The sequence below is a fragment of the Lichenostomus cassidix genome, unplaced genomic scaffold (assembly GCF_008360975.1).
Source record: "Lichenostomus cassidix isolate B80296 unplaced genomic scaffold, HeHo_3.0 HiC_scaffold_40, whole genome shotgun sequence".
Lineage (NCBI taxonomy): Eukaryota > Metazoa > Chordata > Aves > Passeriformes > Meliphagidae > Lichenostomus > Lichenostomus cassidix.
The window spans coordinates 2,039,904-2,057,792 of record NW_028147459.1 but is presented as its reverse complement, the minus strand read 5'-3'; the positions used below and the strand labels follow the sequence as shown (position 1 = coordinate 2,057,792).

Here is a 17,889-nt window from a genome sequence, read left to right as displayed (position 1 = left end):
GTCACCTGAGGAACTGAGACCCCTCCACAGTGAGTCCTGAGGGGATGGAAACCCACACCTTATGTCACCGAAAGGACTGAGGGACTACAAGGGGAGCAGAACACCCGGAGAGGGCAGGATATCCCCACAGTGAGTCTGGAAGGGCTGGAACACCTCTCCGCTGTCACCTGAAGAGCTGAGGGACTGCCGGGGGGAAGGAGGACCCCCGTAAGAGACGGGACCTCCCTCCCAGATAGTCCTGAGGGACTGGGATCCACCCAGAGTGACTTTCAGAAGGCTGTCACCCACCCCTGGCTGTCACCTGAGGGGCTGGGACCCTCACAGTAAGCCCAGGGGGCTAAGAGCCCCCCCAACTGCCATCTGAAGCATTGCGACAGTGAGTCCTGAGGAGCTGGGACCACCCCAGTGTCACCTGAGGGGCCAGAAGCCTCCTTTAGCTGCATCCAGGGAAGGGAGGGTTCACTGGAGGTTGGGGACACCCTCCTGGCCACCTCCAGGATGCTCAGGGCCATCTTGGCTATCAGCAGGCTCAGGACCACCACCTCAGGTGCTCCCAGGACACTCGGGACCCCAAAACTACCTCCAAGGGGCCTTAGGACCACCCCCAGTTCCTCCTAGGGGGCTCAGGACCACCCCCCAGCTGCTCCCAGGACACTCAGGACCACTCTCCAGTCATTCCGAGGGGGCTCAGGACCCTCCCCAGCTGCTCCCAGGACACTCAGGGTCACAAACCCTTCTGTCACGACAAGGCGCCGACAACATGACACTGAAGGTAAGCCCCCCCCGCGTCTCCGTGGGGTTTGGGGGGGCTGTTTGTCATCCCCGGGCCCCATGACCTTTGCTGGGACCTTCCCCGGGGGCAGGAAATGGCTGCGACAGCGACGGGAAGGGGGAAACGAGCCCCCCCCACCCCAAAAAACGGGGACAGACAACTCTCCCCTACCCCCCCACACCCCCCCCCAAAGCCCCCCCATGACAAGAACTCGGGGACACCATCGTTCCATGGCTGTATGTACACAGGGGCGCCCCGAAACCCGGCAGGGGGGTGCACACGAGTCGGGGGGGTCCCGCAAAGTGACAGTGCCCCCACTCTGGGGGGGCGCGATTTGGGGGTGCCCTTCCATCACCCCACGCCGCAACTCAGCGCCCCCCTCCCTACTGATTCAGGAGTGTCCCATGTTTTCAAGGGTGAAATGGAGGGGGGGAGAGCTGTGACGATTCGGGTGGTGACAGTTTTGGGTGGTGACAATTTTGGGTGGCTCCCTCACGTGAGCCAGGCCAGTGCCAGGTAGAGCCCCAAGGCCAGCGCGGCCGTAGGGCCACCTCCGTCCCCCCAGGCCACCGGCACCAGCACGGCCAAGGCCAGCACCACCCCGCACCCCCTGAGGGCTCCCCCCAGACTTGTCCCCCGTCCCCGGGGTGGCCTCGCCGGCACCACCAGCGCCCCCTCCACCGGCCCCCCCCTCCCCAGCAGCACCGGGGGGCTGCACCGTCCTCCCCCCTCGTAGCGCAGGGCCATCTCGTTGGCCAGCGAGGTGTTGGGGGCTCGCTCGGGGAAGGGGGGACCCCCGTTTCTCGGGGGGGGGTCGCTGTCGCCGGGGTCCCCTCGCAGCCGGCGCAGGTGGGACAGGTAGAGCTGCTCCAGCTCCCGTGCCACCGCCTCGTCCTCGGCGCCCTGAGGTGGGGGGCACAGTTTGGGGTACCCCCGGTCTCGGGGAGGCACGGTTTGGGGTACCCCCTTCCTTGGGGAAAGGGGGCACCCTAATTTTGGGGGGGAAGGGGTGTTGTCTCACCTGTGCCGGGGGCTGCTCCGCATCCGGGGGGGGCGTTGGGGCAGGGTCAGGCTCTGTGGGAAGGAAAGAGAGACATGAGGGGGTGAGGGACCCCCAAAACTGCGGGGATCCCCAAAACTGGGGGTGTCCCAATAACTGGGGGTGAACCCCCAAAATCGGGGAGGGGGGGTGATACATACCTGTGCAGTGGTCGGGGGGTGGGGGCTGCACATCCTCCGCCTCCTGCGGCCTTTTGGGGGGACACGGGTGTGGGGGGGTCACCGGAGAGGACCCATTCCTCCCCCCCAAATTAGAGGTGGGGGAGCACTATCTGCACCCCCCCAGAGAAGGTGACCCACATCCGGGGCCCGAGGGGTCCGGGGGGGACACAGACACGCCCCACAACTCCCCCCCAATTTCGGGGGGCACATGCGGGGGGGGAGGAGGGGGTTGACCCCATTTTTGGGGGTCCCCCATGCAGATTTCCCCCCCCCCAATCTCTTACCTGCCCTTCCCAGGCCTCATCCAGATCCCGGGGGGTGGCGGCTCTCCCACCGCGCCCCCCTCCCCCCCTACGAGGGGTACCCCCCCGCCCCCCCCCGGCAGCCCCCCCCGCCCCCGGGGGTCCCAAGGCCGGTATTGCCGCAGGCGGGTCAGGGGCAGCCCCAAAGCGTCGGCGAAAAGGACCCGCCGGGACCCCCCGCCCAAACCGGGGGGCGCGGGGCAGTCGGGATCCCCCGGGGGGGCGGCGGGGGGTTCGGGGACCCCCGGAGGGGGCGCGGGGACGTCCGGGAGCGGGGGGGACGGGGTCGAGGCGGGCGGGAGGGGGGTCCCGCCGGCCGAGGGGTCATGGGGGGCAGGGGTGGGGGTCCCGGGGGTCTGGGGGGGGGTCTCGGGGCGCGGGGGGGGCTGGGAGGGGCCCCCCCCGCGCGGGGCACGCCGGGAGTCCGGCCACGGGGGGGGCGCCGGGGCGGAGGCGGGAGCCCGGGCCATGGCGGAGGGGCGGGGCCGGGAGCCGCAGCGCGGGGGCGGGGCCAGCCCGGAGGGGCGTGGTCGGGGCGGGGCCAGCCGGATGGGGCGTGGCCTGGTAGCTAGGGCGGGGGGGGAATTGAGGGTCTCCGGGGTGGGGCTGTGAAACGGCTGAGCCCCCCTCAGATTCCTAGGCTCCCTGAGGGGTGTTTGGGGGGTCCTGGAGACTGGGGGGGAACCCCAGCGGGTTGGGGTCACAAACGGGGTGTTGTTCCCGGGGGGCAAAGTGTGCCACCCCCTCAGTTATCTGCGACATTTGGGGGAGCAGTGAGGGTTAAACGGGGTGCCTCAGGGTGCCTGAGTCTCCCTGGGGATGTTTAGGGGGTCCTAGAGATAGGGGGGGCCCAGCGGGTCCTGAGGGAGTGTTAAAGGCCCCCCCCGATCTCATGGGTCCCCAATGTCTGGGGGAGAAAAAAGGGATCCCCCCAATATCTGATCCCGTTGGGGGGGGTTAGGAGTGGGGTGGATCCATAGGGGGGGCATTAGCACCCCAAAAAAAGGAGCTTCAGTGCGAGTGAAAGCTTGGGGCGGTGCTGACCCCCCCCGCCATGGGGAGGGGGTGGAAGGGGTGGGGGCGGTGGAGGATTTTAGGGGCCCCCAGGACCCCCCCAGGTGTGGGAGTGTTCTCTGACATCACAGCCCATAAAAATCGGGGTGTCGAGGCGGGCAACGCGCGGGGTGCAGCAGGTGAGCGGATTTGGGGGGTCCGGGGGGGTCCGAAGGGGGGTTGTACCCCAATATCAGCCCGAGGGGAGGGGACAGCATGCGAGGACCTTCGCACGAGGGGCCTGGTGCCACACACGTGGGGCTGGGGGTCCCTTTGGGGGGGGACCCGGCAGGTGGCTATGCTTCACCCTCCTCCAAAATCCACCCCACACCCTCCCCGCCCTTATTTCCTGCCGTCTCGGCCTCAGTTTCAGGTCTCTTCGAGCTGGGGAAATCCCGGGGGTGGAAAAACTCCCAACCCCACCCCGAAAATGGGGAGGGGTCCCGACTGCTACACCCAGTGCAGCTTTGGGGTAAAACAAAGCAAAATCGGGGTTGGAAAGCATCAAAAAGTGACCTTTAACCGAGCGGATTTTGGGGCTGTTTCCGCGGAAAAAAGACAAAACTCGGGGCCTGAAGGTGGAAAAAGCCCCCTAAAGATGGGAGTGCAGGGGGGGCTTTGCCTGTTGTTTTTCCCCTTTCTGAGCAGTTTTTAGGGATTTGGGGTACCTGAGCAATTTGGGATACCTGAGCGATTTGGGGCAATTTCCTGGCTTTTCGGAGGAGGATTTTGAGCTGCTTTTTCCAACAGTGTCATTTTGGGGCATTTCAGGGAGTTCTGGCAGGATTTGTGGTGGCACAGGACATGGAGGGGGTGACAAAGGACCCCCAAAGGCTTCAAGGTGCCAGTGTTGGGGGATTTCTGCTTGGCTGGTCTAGAGGTGTCTGTGCCTAGCAATTTTGGGGCTTTCTACTGCTTTCTATGGCATCTCTGGTAATTTTGAGGGATCTTTACCCAGTTAATTTGTGGCGTTTCTCCTCCTTTTGACACATCTCATCGGGGTCGATTTGGGGTGTTTCTGTCTGGCCGTTTTCAGGCGATTCTCTGCTTTTTAGGGTGTTTTTGCCCAGCTGTTTTGGGGCGCTTCTCCCCGTTTTGAGTTAACCTCTTTACGGCCATTTTTAGGGTGTCTCTGCCTGGCTGTTTTGGGGCATTCTGTCTCTTTGTCAAGTGGCCATTTTGGGGCGTTTTTCCTCATTTTGGGATTGCTCTAGCCGTTTTGGGATGTCTGTGCCATTATTTTGGGGCTTTTCTCCTCCTTTTGGGGTGTCTCTGCCTGGGTGTTGGGGGCGTTTCTGCTCTGTTGTTTTGGGGCATTTCTTGGTATTTTGGGGCACCTCATCCTGGCTGATTTGGGGTGTCTGTGCCTGGACATTTTGGGGCATTTCTCTGCGTTTTGGGGTGTCTCTGCCTGGCCAATTCAGAGTGTCACCATCCATCCATTTTGGGGCATTTCTGCCCTTTTTGGGGAGTTTCTCCCTGGTCATTTCAGGGTGTCTGCCCAGCTGTTTCGAGGCATTTCCTGGCATCTCTGGCCAGTTCAGGGTGTTTCTGCTTGGTCTTTTTGGGGCCATTTCCCTGCATTTTGGGGTGTCTTTCCATGAAGCCTTTGGGGTATCTCTGCCCTCCCATTTTGCGCCATTTCTCCGCGTTTCAAGCTGTTTCACCCCACACATTTCAGGGCGTTTCTCAGCCGTTTTGGGGCATTTTTCTACATTTTAAATGTCTGTGCACCGACCGTCTTAGGGCACCTGTTTGGGTCTGGGGGGGCCCATCCTGGCCCCCCGCCCCCACTGTGACTCAGGGCTGTGGTTTCCCGTCTATAAATGGGAGGTGGAAGCGCCCGGTGTCGCCCAGAGCCATGGCAGGCGCCCGGGACCCGTGAGCTGGGGGCACTGGGAGGCACTGGGAGCTGCTGGGAGGGAGTGGGAGCCGCTGGGAGCTACTGGGAGGGACTGGGAGGCACTGGGAGCACACTGGAGGGCACTGGAGTGATGCTGGATGGGACTGGGAGGGCACGGGATTGATGCTGGGTGGGACTGGGAGAGCTCTGGAGTGACTGGAGGGCACTGGGTGGGGACTGGGATGGACTGGGGAGTGTCAGGAGAGGTCGGGGGAGCACTGGGTTGGGAAAATGGGGAGGCTGGGATGGACTGGGGGGGACTGGGATGGACTGGGGAGTGTCAGGAGGGGTTGGAGGAGCACTGGGTTGGGAAAATGGGGAGGCTGGGATGGACTGGGTGGCACTGGAAAGGATTGCAACTGCAGTTTGCTGGGGAACGCTGGAAAGTACTGGGGGAAACTGGGAAGGAGTGGGAGGGTAATGAGGAGGGATTGGGATGGACTGGGAAGACACTGGGATGGACTGGGGAGATGCTGAGAGGGACTGGGTAGCACTGGAAAGGACTGGGAGGGATTGCAGCTTACTGAGGAGAGACTGGAGTGGTGCTGGGAAGGACTGGGAGGGACTGGGAAGATGCTGAGAGGGACTGGGTAGCCCTGGAAAGGACTGGGAGGGACTGCGGCTTACTGGGGATACTGGAAAGGACTGGGACAAACTGGAAATGACTCGGTGCTGACTGGAGATACTGGAAAGCACTGGGGCAAACTGGAAATGACTCGGTGCTTACTGGGAGGGCTGCGATGACATTGGGAGGGACTGGGATGGACTGGGAGCTCAACAGGGTGATGGTGGATGGGATGAGGGCTCGGAATGGGCCCAGTCCATACTGGGAGGTACTGGGGGGGTAACTGGGCCAGGGCGGGGTGGGGGGGCCGCTGTCCCCCTCCCCCCTCTCGGGTTCCGGGACTCGCAGTGACGCAGGACCCGCAGGGGACACGTGTCCAGGCCTGTCACACACGTGTGTCACACGCACGGGGGGAGGGGCGGGGAGAGGGTCTGGGGGGGGGCAGGGAGAGGGTCTGGGGGGGTCTCACCCCCTCCCCACCCCCCAGGCAGCGCCGCCCCCCCCGCAGCCCCCAGGACAGACCCACGGTGCTGACCCGGACGGACGGGGGGATCCCTCGGCGCACCCAGGTGGGGGCAGGACACCAGTTTGACCAGTTTGGGGGGGGCGCGGGGTGCGTCAGGATGGGGGGGTTCACCTATTACCCCCCCAAAACCCACAGGTGCCGCCCGAGGGGGGGTCGTGCCCACCCCTCCTGCACGTGCACCACCCCGGCGTGCTGGTGATGCGAACTCGGCTGCCCCCCGCCCACGGTGAGACCCCCCGGAGCCGCCCCCTCCCCTTTTTGGGGGTGTCCCCCCTTTTGTGACCCCCCCCGAAAAACCTCCTCCAGGTCTCCCCGGTTTCGAATGGGGCCCCAAAGACCCCCCCGGCCGCGACAGAGACCCCTCACCCACCCCCGCCGGCAGCGACCCGCCCCCGCCGCCCCCCGGCGCTGCACAGCCCCCCAGGTGAGCGGGGGTCTTGGGGGGGTTTTGGGGGGATCCCGGACTCTGGTTCTCACCCCCCACCCCCCAAAAATTGCCCCCAGGGCTCCTCGCCGTGAGCCGGGGGAGGTGGCTCAGTGCCTGCGGCAGCTGGAGAGGATCCAGGAGCTGGAGCAGCAGGTGGGGGGGACCCCCAAAAATGCGCCCTGACACCCCTCAAATCCTGCCCCGACCCCCCCCAAGTGCCACGGGACCCCCAAAAGTCTCTCCCCCAAGCCTGTGCTCACCTTGTCCCCCCACAGATCTGGGACCTTCAAATCATGTCCTCCCTGTGCCCCCCCAAACCTGTGCCCCCCCGGAATCCCCCAAAATGATGTCGCCCCCACAACCCATGCCCCCCCAAACCCATATCCTACCTGTACCCCCCACCCCATGCCCCCAACCCATCACCCCCAAACCTTTGTCCCCCAAACCCGTCACTTCTACAGCCCCCACCCTCCCAAGCCTTCATGTTCCTCAACCCCATGTCCCCCAAACACCGTGGGTGACCCCCACCCCTGTAACCCCCTGGCACCCCCAAACCTGTCCCCCAGACCCTGTGTGTGACCCCACACCCCCAAACCTGTCCCCCCAAACGTGTCTCCCCCTCAGCTCGCCCGAGAACGGCACCGCCTGGGGCTGCTGCAGGCGCAGCTCCTCCGGAGAGGAGGCCCCCCCAGCTCGGTAAGGGGGGAGCACACCCCAAAACAGGGGCTGGGGGGCTGGGACCCCCCCAAAACCATGCCAGCCCCTCACCTGTGTGCTCCCCACCCCTCCAGGGCCCCCCCGGGAAGGGCCAGGCTGGGCTCCCCCAGATTTGGGGTCCTGCAGCTCCCCCCGAGGCAGAGAGAGACCCCGAGGTGACACTGCCCGCCCCGGGGCACCCCTGGGAGCTCGGGGGGCTCTGCCCAGGTGAGGTCCGGGTTTGGGGGGTGCGGGGGTGTCTCCCCAAATCACCGGGGGGGGCTGGGTCCTGGCTGACCCCCCCTGGCCCCCCCAGAACTGGAGTATTACAGGCTCAGCACGGCGCGGCCTCCCTACACCTACGCCACGCTCATCCGCTGGGTCAGTGCCACCCCTGAACCCCAAAAACACCCCGGACCCCCCTGTGACCCCATCTGCCACCCCTGAACCCCAAAAACACCCCCGGACCCCCCTGTGACCCCATCTGCCACCCCTGAACCCCAAAAACACCCCCGGACCTCCCTGTGACCCCATCTGCCACCCCTGAACCCCAAAAACACCCCCGGACCTCCCTGTGACCCCATCTGCCACCCCTGAACCCCAAACACCCCGGACCCCCTGTGACCCCATCTGACCCCCTGAACCCTGAAATACCCCCGGACCTCCCTGTGACCCCATCTGACCCCCTGAACCCTGAAAATCACCCCCGGATCCCCCTGTATCTGCCACCCCTGAACCCTGAAAATCACCCCCGGAGCCCCCTGTGTCCCCATCTGCCACCCCTGAACCCCAAAAACACCCCCGGACCCTCCTGTGACCCCATCTGCCACCCCTGAACCCCAAAAACACCCCCGGACCCCCTGTGACCCCATCTGCCACCCCTGAACCCCAAAACACCCCTGACCCCCTGTGACCCCCCAATATTCCAGTTGTCCCTCCCATGCTCCCTCTCCCAATGTCCCCAATGTTCCCCATGCCCTTCAAGTCCCCAGTCCCCTAATGTCCCCAGTGTCCTCAATGCCCCCCAGTGTCCCCCAGGTTCTCAATGTCCTCAGTGCCCCCTCAGTGCTCCCCAATGCCGCCCCAACGTCCCCAGTGTTCCCCAATGCCCTTCAATGTCCCCAATGTCCCTCCAGGCCATCCTGGAGTCCCCGCAGCGGCAGCGCCCCCTGGCGGAGATTTACCATTGGTTCAGCCGCAGGTTTGGCTTCTTCCGGCACAACACCCGAACCTGGAAGGTGGGGACCCCCGGGACCCCCAGAACAGCCACCCCCGGGACCCCAAAACTGCCCCCGGGACCCCAAAACAGCCACCCTTGGGACCCCAAAACAGCCACCTCAGGACCCCAGACACCCCTGGGTCCTCCAAACACAGCCCAGGAGCCCAAAACACAGTCTGGAAACCCCAACCAACCACCCCTGGGACCCCAAAACTGCCCCCTGGGAGCCCCAAATCTGCCCCTGGGACCCCAATACTGTCCCGGACCCCCCCAGCACACCTCACCCCCAAAACGGGGGGAACCCCAAGTACTTCCAGTGCCTCTCCAACCATCCTCAGCGACTCCACCCCTCCCCACCACCCTCAAAACCCCTAAATCCCCCAGAAATCCCTCAGGGACTGGGAGGGATGTTGGTCCAGCCCCCCAATTCTGGGGTCTCGCCCCGATTTTGGGGTGTCCCCCTTCCCCCCAGAACGCCGTGCGCCACAACCTGAGCCTGCACAAGTGCTTTGTGAGGGTGGAGGCTGCACGAGGCGCAGTCTGGACCGTGGATGAGGCTGAATTCCGGCGAAAACGGGGCCAGCACTACCCCAGGTACCCCCAAACCCCATCCTGGGCACCCCAAAACCCCCCATGGCACCCCGAAAACCGGGGGAGCTCATAAACCCCCCAAAACACCCCGATAACCCCGAGGTGCCCCTCTAACCTCCACAGGGACTGCGACCTCAAGTACTTTATGCCCCCCAGGAGCTGAGGGGGAACCCCAAAACCACCCCAAGAGGAACACAACACCCCCAAATCCTCCCCAATCCACCCCAAAAGCAACACGACACCCCAAAACCGCTGCACCGGGATTTATTGGAATCATAAAGGAACCACTTTCCCCCCAGCCCCACACTGTGGGTGCATTTTGGGGGAGCTACACCTGCACCCCACATCCTCCCTGTGCGATGGGGGGGTCAGGACCCCCCCGGGGGGGTTTTGGGGTGCGGATCCCCCCGGATTTGGGGTCAGGCGTGGCGGGCACGAGCTGCCAGCAGAGCGTTCTCCTCCCGCAGCGCCCGGCAGTCGCTGAGGATTCGCTCCAGGCTGGCAGGGAGCTTGGCACTCGTCTCCCCCTCGATCTGGGGGGGCACAGGATTTGGGGTGGGGGGCAAAAACGGGAGGTGAAAATCGGGGGGTGAAAGTGGGAGGGCACAGGATTTGGGGTGGGGGGCAAAAACAGGGGGGTGAAAATGGGTAAAATTCAGGGTAAAAATCAGGAGGAAAGAGTTGGGGAGGGGCATGGAAAATTGGGGGAACAAAGAGGTTAATTGATACCCCGATAGATCTGGGGAGCCCCAGAGGCACCCTAAATCCCTGACTGCCCCAAAATCCACCCTAGCCCCCCAAAATCTACCCCAAATCCATCCCAAATCCACCCCAAACCCCACCTGCTCCTCCAGATCCCGGATCTCCCTCTGGATGGTCCCGGTGTCCTCGATGGTCCTGATCAGCTGGGCACAGTTCTGGGGTGGCAAAAAGAGAGATTTTTAGGGATTTCCCCCAAAATTCCAGTCCCCCCTGCCTCCCAGTGACCCCAAAAATTCCACCCGGATCCCCCAAACCCCCCCAGCCCCCCATTACCTCGTGGAGAGCCGCCAGGTACTTGTAGGCTTTTCTCACCACCTCGTCCTTCTTGGCATCCTGGGAGGGGACAGGGACAGTTTTGGGGGGGTTTGGGATAATTTGGGGGGTTCATGGGACAGTTTGGGGGGGTTTGGGATAATTTGGGGGGGTTGGGATAATTTGGGGGGTCCATGGGACAGTTTGGGGGAGCACAGCTTGGGGGGAAGGGGATAATTTGGGTTAATGGGACAGTTTTGTGGGGCAGAGTTTGGAGGGTTGGGATAATTCAGGGGACATTTTTTGGGGGTCCCAGCGCCCCAACCCCATCCCTTTGGGGACATCCCATAAAGGGGGTGCCTCTGAGCACAACCCCAGTCCCAGGACCCCCAAAATCCCACCCTGACCCCCCCACCTTGAAGAGCAGCTCATCGGTGACGCTGAAAGTCCTCTCCAGTTTCCCCACCAGGGCGTTGATCTCCTTCTGCAGCGCCCGAGTGTCCTCCAGGATCTGGGGGTGTCACCAGGGGGGTGTCAGAGCCCCCCAGAACCCCCTCCCCAATTTGGGGGTGCGCCCAGCCCCCCCATAACCTCCCCCAAACACACCCTCAGCTCCCAAAACCTCCCCAAAACCCCAAACAGGACCAAAGAAAGCCTCATCAGACACCTCTAGGCTGCCCGAGGGACCGCAAAACTCTCCCTCCGCCCCCAAAATACTCAGAGCCCCCAAATCCTCAGAGCCTCCCCAAAACCCCCAGAGCCCCCCCAAAAACCCTCAGAGCCCCCCAAAATCCCTCTCCACCTTCCCGATCTCCTCCTTCTGCTTGCGGATGTTGCCCACGATCTCCAGGATGCGCTGCGTGTAGATGGCGCGGGAGACGTCGCGGGGCAAAGCCTCCAGCTCTGCCACCTGCGGGGATTGGGGGGTCACAGGGGTCCCCGAATCCCCCCCGGGCACCCCAAAACCGCCCCGAGCACCCCAAAATGCCCCTGAGTCCCGGTACCCCTCGAGCTGCCCCGAAACACCTCAAGGTTTCCCTTAGTGACCCTAAAAAGGTTCAGGGAATCCCCAAACCCTGCTGAGCTCCACAAACACCTCAAGGGATCCCCAAAAAGCCCCGGTGACCCCTGAGCCCCCCAAAAACACCTCGAGGGGTCCCCAAAAAGCCCCGGTGACCCCTGAACCCCCCAAAAACACCTCAAAGGATCCCCAAAAGCCCCGGTGACCCCTGAGCCCCCCAAAAACACCTCGAGGGGTCCCCAAAAAGCCCCGGTGACCCCTGAGCCCCCCAAAACACCTCGAGGGGTCCCCAAAAAGCCCCGGTGACCCCTGAGCCCCCAAAACACCTCGAGGGGTCCCCCAAAAACCCCAGTGACCCCAAATTCCTCCAAGCCCCCGTAAATGCCTCAAGGTTCCCCCAGTGACCCCCAAACCCTACTGAGCCCCCCTAGAACACCTCAGGGTGCCTCCTAGTGACCCCTGAGCCCCCAAAATCCCCAGTGAGCCCCAATTCCTCCTAAGCCTCCCCCAAAATGCCTCAAAATCCCTCCCAAGCAACTCAGTGATTCCCCAAACCCCTCTGAGCCTCCCTAGAACACCTCAGGGTGACTCTTAGTGACCCCTGAGCCCCCCAAACACCTCAAGGGATCCCCCAAAATCCCCAGTGAGCCCCAGTTCCTCCTGTGCCACCCCAAAACACCTCAAGGGGTCCCCCAAAAGCCCCAGTGAGCCCATAAATTCCTCCTAAGTTCCCTCAAAATCCCTCCCAAGCAACTCAGTGATTCCCCAAACCCCTCTGAGCCCCCCAAAACACCTCAAAGTTCCCCCCCGTGACCCCAAAACCCCCCTGAGCCACCCCGAAACCCCTCAGGGTCCCCCCAGTGCCCCCCAAAGCCCCCCAGTCCCACCAGCTGGGCGTGCAGAGTCTCTTTCCGTCGCGCCTCCTCGGCGGCAGCGCGGCTGCGCTGGAGCAGCGCCCGAGTCTCGGCCAGGCGCCGCGAGGATTCCCGCTGGGGGGGACAGGGGGGACCCAAAAATCACCGGGAGTTGGGGGGAAAGGGTCAGGGAACCCCCAGACCCACCCGGGAATGGGAACTGGAGATCCCAAAATGCTTGGGAATGAATTCCAGGGCTCCAAAACCATCAGGAAGGGATCTCAGAGCCCCCAGGGACCCCAAAACTGATGAGGAAAAGATCTGGGGACCCCCAAACCCATGGAAGGGTCAGGGAATCCCCATACCCACCCGGGAATGGGAACTGGAGACCCCAGAATCCCTGAGAATGAATTCTAGGGCCGCAAAACCATCAGGAATGGGAGCCCAGGGACCCCAAACCTGACGAGAACAAGATCTGGGGACCCCCAAGCCCAAAAGAAAGGACCCCAAAACCAACCTGGGAGGAACCTGGGGACACCCAAACCCACCAGGGAACAACCTGAGACCTCCCAAAATCACCAGGAAGGACCCCCACAACCCCCATGTGAGAACGTGGGCACCCAAACCCCCTGGAAAGGCAATCCCAGCCCCCCAGGGACCCCGAATTTCCCCGGGAAGGACCCCAAATTTCGCCCCGTTACCTGAGCGGAGTCGCGCAGGGCGCGCAGCTGGCGATACTCGGCCAGGAGAGGCTCACGGTGTCGCTCCCACTGTCCGGCCAGGCTGATGATGCGGCGACTGCTGGACTCCACCACCAGCTGTGGGGACACCCAGAGTGCTGGGACCCCCCCAGACTGCACCCCAAACTGACCCCCAAACTGCTGGGACCCCCTGGACTGCACCCCAAACTGACCCCCAGACTGATGGGAGCCCCCCAGACTGCACCCCCAAACTGCCCAAATCCCCCCAAACTGACAGGACCCCCTGAGAGTGACCCCCAAACTGACCCCCAGACTGTCCAACCCCCCCAAACTGACCAATGCCACCCCAAACTGCTGGGACCCCCCTGAGTGCACCCCTAGACTGCCCAATACCAGACTTCCCAACTCCCCCCAAACTGAACCCCAAACTGCTGGAACCCCCAGAGTGACCCCCCAGACTGCCCAGTGCCCCTGGACTGCCCAATGCCACCCTAAACTGCCCAATGCCACCCCCAGACTGCCCGATCCCCAAACTGCCCCCAAACTGCTGCCACCCCTGTGGCCATTCTGTACCCCAAAACTGACCCCCAAACCCCCTCCCCACATTTTTTGTGACCCCTTGCCCCCCCAGCCCCTCACCTGCAGCTTGGCCATGTTGTTCTGAGCGTCCGGCAGCAGCTCCACCGCCCTGGCCTTGACCCTCAGGGCTTCCTCACGCCCCCCCAGAGCCCCCCGGCCTTGCTGGACCTCAGCCTCGGCCTGGACACGGGATGGGGTCAGTCAGGGCACCCCAAAAACCCCCCAGAGCCCCTCAGGACCCACCTGGACATGGGATGGGGTCAGTCAGGGTACCCCAAAAACCCCCCACAGCCCCCCAGGACCCACCTGGACACGGGATGGGGTCAGTCAAGGCACCCCAAAACCCCCCAGAGCCCCTCAGGACCCACCTGGGCATGAGGGGTCAGTCAGGGCACCCCAAAACCCACCAGACCTGTCCCCAGCACCCACCTGGGTGAGGCTGAGCTGGGCTGCCCGAATTTCCCCTCTGCACCCCTCGATCTCAGCCTCCAGCCTGGCCAGGGTCTCCTCCAGCGCAGCCTCCTCGCTGGCCTGGCGTGACTTGGGGTCCTGGGGGGGAAAAGGGACCCAGAGTGACCCCATAGAGCCATCGGTGGGGCTCAGAGTCACCCCAGAGTGACCCCATAGAGCCATCGGTGGGGCTCAGAGTGACCCCAAAAACCCATCAGTGGTGTTCAGAGTGACCCCAGAGTGACCAACAGAGCCATCAGTGGGGCTCAGAGTGACTCCAGAGCCATCAGTGGGGCTCAGAGTGACCCTATAGAGCCATCGGTGGGGCTCAGAGTCACCCCAGAGTGACCCACAGAGCCATCGGTGAGGCTCAGAATGACCCCAGAGTGACCACACCCCACTCTCACCTCCTCGGGGCCCTTTGGGGTCTGCAGGGTCTCGGCTGCTGCCTGGATTTGCTGCAGGAGGACTTGGGGGTCCTGTGGGATCAGAGCCTGGAGCAGGTCAGAGCCTGGGGGGCTGAAAACAACCCAGAGCACCCCCAGAACAACCCCCAGTACCCCCAAAACACCCCACAGCCCCCCAAATCCGAATTCCAGTCCCTCCAAAACAACATTCAGCCCTCCATCAAACCCCCAACAGCCCAAAACCAACCCCCAGACCCCCAAAAAGAGACTCCTGCCCCCCAAAACAATCCCCAACTCACCCCAAAACAATCCACAGCTCCCTAAACCCAAACCCCAACTCCTGCAACCTCCCAAAAATAACCCATAGCCCCCGCAACCAACCCCCAGTGCCCCAAAAACAACCCCCAGCATCCTCAAAACAACCCACAGCGCCCCAGATCCCAACTCCAGTCCCTCCAAAACAACATTCAGCCCTCCACCAAGCCCCCAACAGCCCAAAACCAACCCCCAGATCCCCAAAAAAGAGACTCCTGCCCCCAAAACAATCCCCAACTCACCCAAAACCACCCCAGCCCCACAAAATGTCCCCTGCCCCCTCAGAACAACCCCCGTGCCCCAAAAACAACCCCCAGCCCTTCAACAGGCTCTCAACACCTCAAAACCAACCCCTCAGCCCCTCAAAAACACCCCCAACCCCCCCAAACCAGCCCCCAGCCCCCCCAAAACCACCCCTAACCCACCTGCTCGTGGGTCAGGTGCTGGGTGCGGGTGAACCGAGACCCCTTGGGCAGAGCCCCCCCGGCGCCCCCAGCCCCAAAAGCCTCCTGGAGCCAGGCAGGGTCCAGGGGGGGTCCCGGGGAGGGTCCTGGGGGGCGCGAGGGGCAGGCCTGCCGCAGAGGCTCCAGCGCCCTGAGCCGCGCCCGGAGCCGCTTGCGCCCCACGTATTCCTGGGGGTGGGAAAAACGGGGGGTCAGACAGGCAGAGACCCCCAAACCAGACCCCAAATAGCAGGGGGGGGTCTCACCTGGGGGGGCAGGCGGGAGGCCAGGCCGGGACCCCCCCATTCTGCCTCCCAGTCGTGGCGAGCGCTGAGCTGGGCGGCGTGGGATTCCAGCAGGGCTGGGGGGCTCTGCGAGGAAAGGGGGGGCTGCGCTGGCACCGGGGGGGTGACACCCCCAAAATAGTCCTGTAGGTCTGCGGGGATAGTGGGGGGTGAGCTGGAACCCCAAAAAACAAGGACTACCCAAATCCCCCAGGTATTGCCCCACTTTGGGGGAAAGAAATACTCCCCTGACCCCCCAAAATTTCACATGGAGATTCCCAATTTTGGGCAAATAAATACTCCCGTGAACCCCAAAATTTTATATGGAGACTCCCAATTTTGGGGCAAAGAAATACTCCCCTGGCCCCCCAAAATTTTATATGAAGATCCCCCTACTTTGAAGCAAACAAATCCTCCCGACTCCCCAGATTTTACATGGAGATTCCCAATTTTGGGCAAATAAATCCTCCCCTGACCCCCAAATTTTATATGGAGATTCCCCACTTTGAAGGAAACAAATCCTCCCCTGACCCCCCAAAATCTCCCCCCAGCTCTCACCTGGCGATCCCCCGCTTTGGGGCAAGACCAGGGGACAGGTAGTGAAAGGGTGGAGGTGACTCGTGCCCTAGGAAGGGTAAATTAATCGGTTAATTAATGGGTTAATTAACGGGTTAATTGCCCCCCAATTAGGAAGGGAGCCATTCCCCCCCCCGTTCACCTGCAGCCGCTGCAGCCGGGCCGTTCGGCACACGCGGGGCACCCAGGGGGTCCCCAGCTGCTCCCGGATCTGGGCGCCGATGGCTCGCAGCAGCGCCCCCGATTTCCCTGCCGAGGGGGACAGCGAGGGGCTCAGATCCCTCAAAACCCCCCCGCAGGGCTCCCCGGAACCCCAGGAGAACCCCAAAGTCCGTACCGGGGGGCTCGGCGCCGCGCTCGCCCTCGTCCCGCGGCAGCTTCTCCACGAGGAAGAGGAGGAGGCGGCGAGCGTCGTGCTCGGAGCTGTACAGGAAGGTCTGGTAGCCCACGTCACCCCCGAACCCCAGCTCCTGCGGGAAGGGCAGCCATGGGGACACCCCGAAAATGCTGGGGTGCCCACCTTTCGAGATTGATCTCTTTGCGGGGGGAATAGCGAGGTTTGGTATTGCGAATCCTCCCTGCCGCGGGAGAGCGGTGAGGTGAGAGGTTCCCCCCGAGTTTTGGGGTGTCTCGGGGTTTTTTTGGGGTACCTGGCAGGCCGCGGCCAGGTCGGAGGCGAGGCGGAAGCGGGCGGAGATGCCGGGGGGCAGCAGGGGGCTCAGCGGGGCTCCCAGCGCGGGGCGCACGGCGCGGAGACATCGCACTGCCGCCTCCACCACCAGCTCGGGGCTGAAATCCCGCACGCTCTGCACCTCGGGGGGCACCGCCCTGCGCAGGGGGACAGGGCGGTGGGGAGACCCCCAGAGCACCCCCAAACCCGCGCGGATCCCCAGATCATCACCTCCCTGAGACCCCCTTGGGATGGAGCGCAGCGCTCGGATCCCAAAACTCAGGGTGACCCACTGACCCCATCTCCGGTGTTCCCCCAGATTCCCTGAAACTGCTCGTGTCCCCCGGAGACCCCAAAACTGTCCCCTCGAAAGTACTCAGGTTATACCCCGTGACCTCCCCCAACGCCCCCCAGGACCCCCAAATATCCCCACACTCCCAAATCCTCAGGGTGTTCCCCACAACCTTCCCAGCTTCCCAAATTCCAAATTCCCACCCAAACTCCTCGGGGTGTCTCCCAGCCCCTCCATCCCCTCCGCCTCTCAGACCCCCCAAAATTCCCGAGTGTCCCCCAGAGACCCCCCAGGTTCCCGAGCCCCCCATACCCCCTCCCGAGCCCCCCAAACCCCGCGTTCCCCTCACTCACGTCCCCGCCTGGCGCAGCGAGTGGATCAGGATCTTGTCCACCTCCTCCATGGCTGGGGGGGTCTGGGGGTCCCAAATTCTGCGGGACGAGAAGGGATTTGGGGAACCCGGGGGGCTTCCCCCACCCAGCGCGCGGCCGCCGGTCACGTGAGGGGGAAAGGGGCAGGGCGCCGCGCGCGGGGCACGATGGGAGTTGTAGGCAGCTGTGGTAGAGCCTCGGGGCATGACGGGAGTTGTAGGCGGTGGCGTGTGGCGGGAAATTGCGGGGGCGTGAGGGGAGGGAAAATGGCGGGCTGGGGTTGTGAGGGGCGTGGGGAGCCAGGAGGGGCTGTGAGGGGCCATGAGGGGCCATGAGGGGATGGAGCCCAAGGGGAACACGAGGGGTTGGAGCAATAGGGGGATGTGGGGAAGGAATGGCGCCCTGGAGGTGTCTGAGGGGAAAGCGGGGCCTGTGAGGGGTGGGAGAGTCAGCAATGTTACCTTGGGGTTGGAGGGGCAGCTGAGGGGGAGACAGAGCCTGTGAGGGGAAATGGCACCTGTGAGGGGAGAGATGTGTGCATGTGGCACTTGGGGACACGTTCAGCGGTGGCCTTGGCGGTGCTCCAGCTTGGTGGTTGGAGTCCATGCTTTTGAAGGTCTTTTCTCACCTAAACGAT

General features: G+C 63.5%; 3 protein-coding genes and 1 long non-coding RNA gene across 5 annotated transcripts; 1 reads left to right on the top strand and 3 right to left on the bottom strand.

Moving 5' to 3' along the window:
• Nucleotides 1–995: 995 nt before the first annotated feature.
• LOC146422517 (uncharacterized) lies at nucleotides 996–3,005 on the bottom strand. The gene is made up of 4 exons (XM_085046506.1): nucleotides 2,278–3,005; nucleotides 1,973–2,022; nucleotides 1,794–1,846; nucleotides 996–1,675 (listed from the first exon to the last, which is right to left on the bottom strand). Exons 1-4 carry the CDS (start codon nucleotides 2,763–2,765, stop codon nucleotides 1,265–1,267), a joined length of 1,002 nt encoding a protein of 333 aa, XP_084902632.1. The 5' UTR covers nucleotides 2,766–3,005; the 3' UTR covers nucleotides 996–1,264.
• A 1,532-nt stretch (nucleotides 3,006–4,537) lies between these two features.
• On the bottom strand, nucleotides 4,538–6,086 carry LOC146422516 (uncharacterized). The gene is made up of 3 exons (XR_014848173.1): nucleotides 5,918–6,086; nucleotides 5,324–5,857; nucleotides 4,538–5,263 (listed from the first exon to the last, which is right to left on the bottom strand). It is a non-coding gene; the product is annotated as an uncharacterized LOC146422516 (long non-coding RNA).
• Nucleotides 6,087–6,302: 216 nt separating this feature from the next.
• On the top strand, nucleotides 6,303–9,529 carry LOC146422515 (forkhead box protein P3-like). The gene is made up of 10 exons (XM_085046542.1): nucleotides 6,303–6,385; nucleotides 6,478–6,568; nucleotides 6,649–6,766; nucleotides 6,847–6,922; nucleotides 7,394–7,465; nucleotides 7,561–7,693; nucleotides 7,782–7,846; nucleotides 8,602–8,703; nucleotides 9,157–9,278; nucleotides 9,399–9,529. The coding sequence occupies exons 2-10, from the start codon at nucleotides 6,541–6,543 to the stop codon at nucleotides 9,436–9,438; spliced, it is 756 nt and encodes a 251-aa protein (XP_084902668.1). The 5' UTR covers nucleotides 6,303–6,385; nucleotides 6,478–6,540; the 3' UTR covers nucleotides 9,439–9,529.
• LOC146422514 (coiled-coil domain-containing protein 22-like) lies at nucleotides 9,524–17,414 on the bottom strand. 2 transcript variants are annotated; one of them, XM_085046412.1, is made up of 17 exons: nucleotides 17,235–17,414; nucleotides 16,570–16,747; nucleotides 16,257–16,389; nucleotides 16,062–16,168; nucleotides 15,902–15,968; nucleotides 15,326–15,495; nucleotides 15,042–15,248; nucleotides 14,302–14,388; nucleotides 13,874–13,993; nucleotides 13,505–13,624; nucleotides 12,866–12,982; nucleotides 12,198–12,299; nucleotides 11,092–11,199; nucleotides 10,705–10,800; nucleotides 10,311–10,370; nucleotides 10,118–10,192; nucleotides 9,524–9,808 (listed from the first exon to the last, which is right to left on the bottom strand). In XM_085046412.1, exons 1-17 carry the CDS (start codon nucleotides 17,282–17,284, stop codon nucleotides 9,695–9,697), a joined length of 1,911 nt encoding a protein of 636 aa, XP_084902538.1. In that variant the 5' UTR covers nucleotides 17,285–17,414; the 3' UTR covers nucleotides 9,524–9,694. The 2 variants fall into 2 exon arrangements, with proteins under 2 accessions (XP_084902538.1, XP_084902539.1); XM_085046413.1 differs by having other exon boundaries at nucleotides 14,302–14,373; nucleotides 17,235–17,413.
• Between the last annotated feature and the right edge of the window lie 475 nt (nucleotides 17,415–17,889).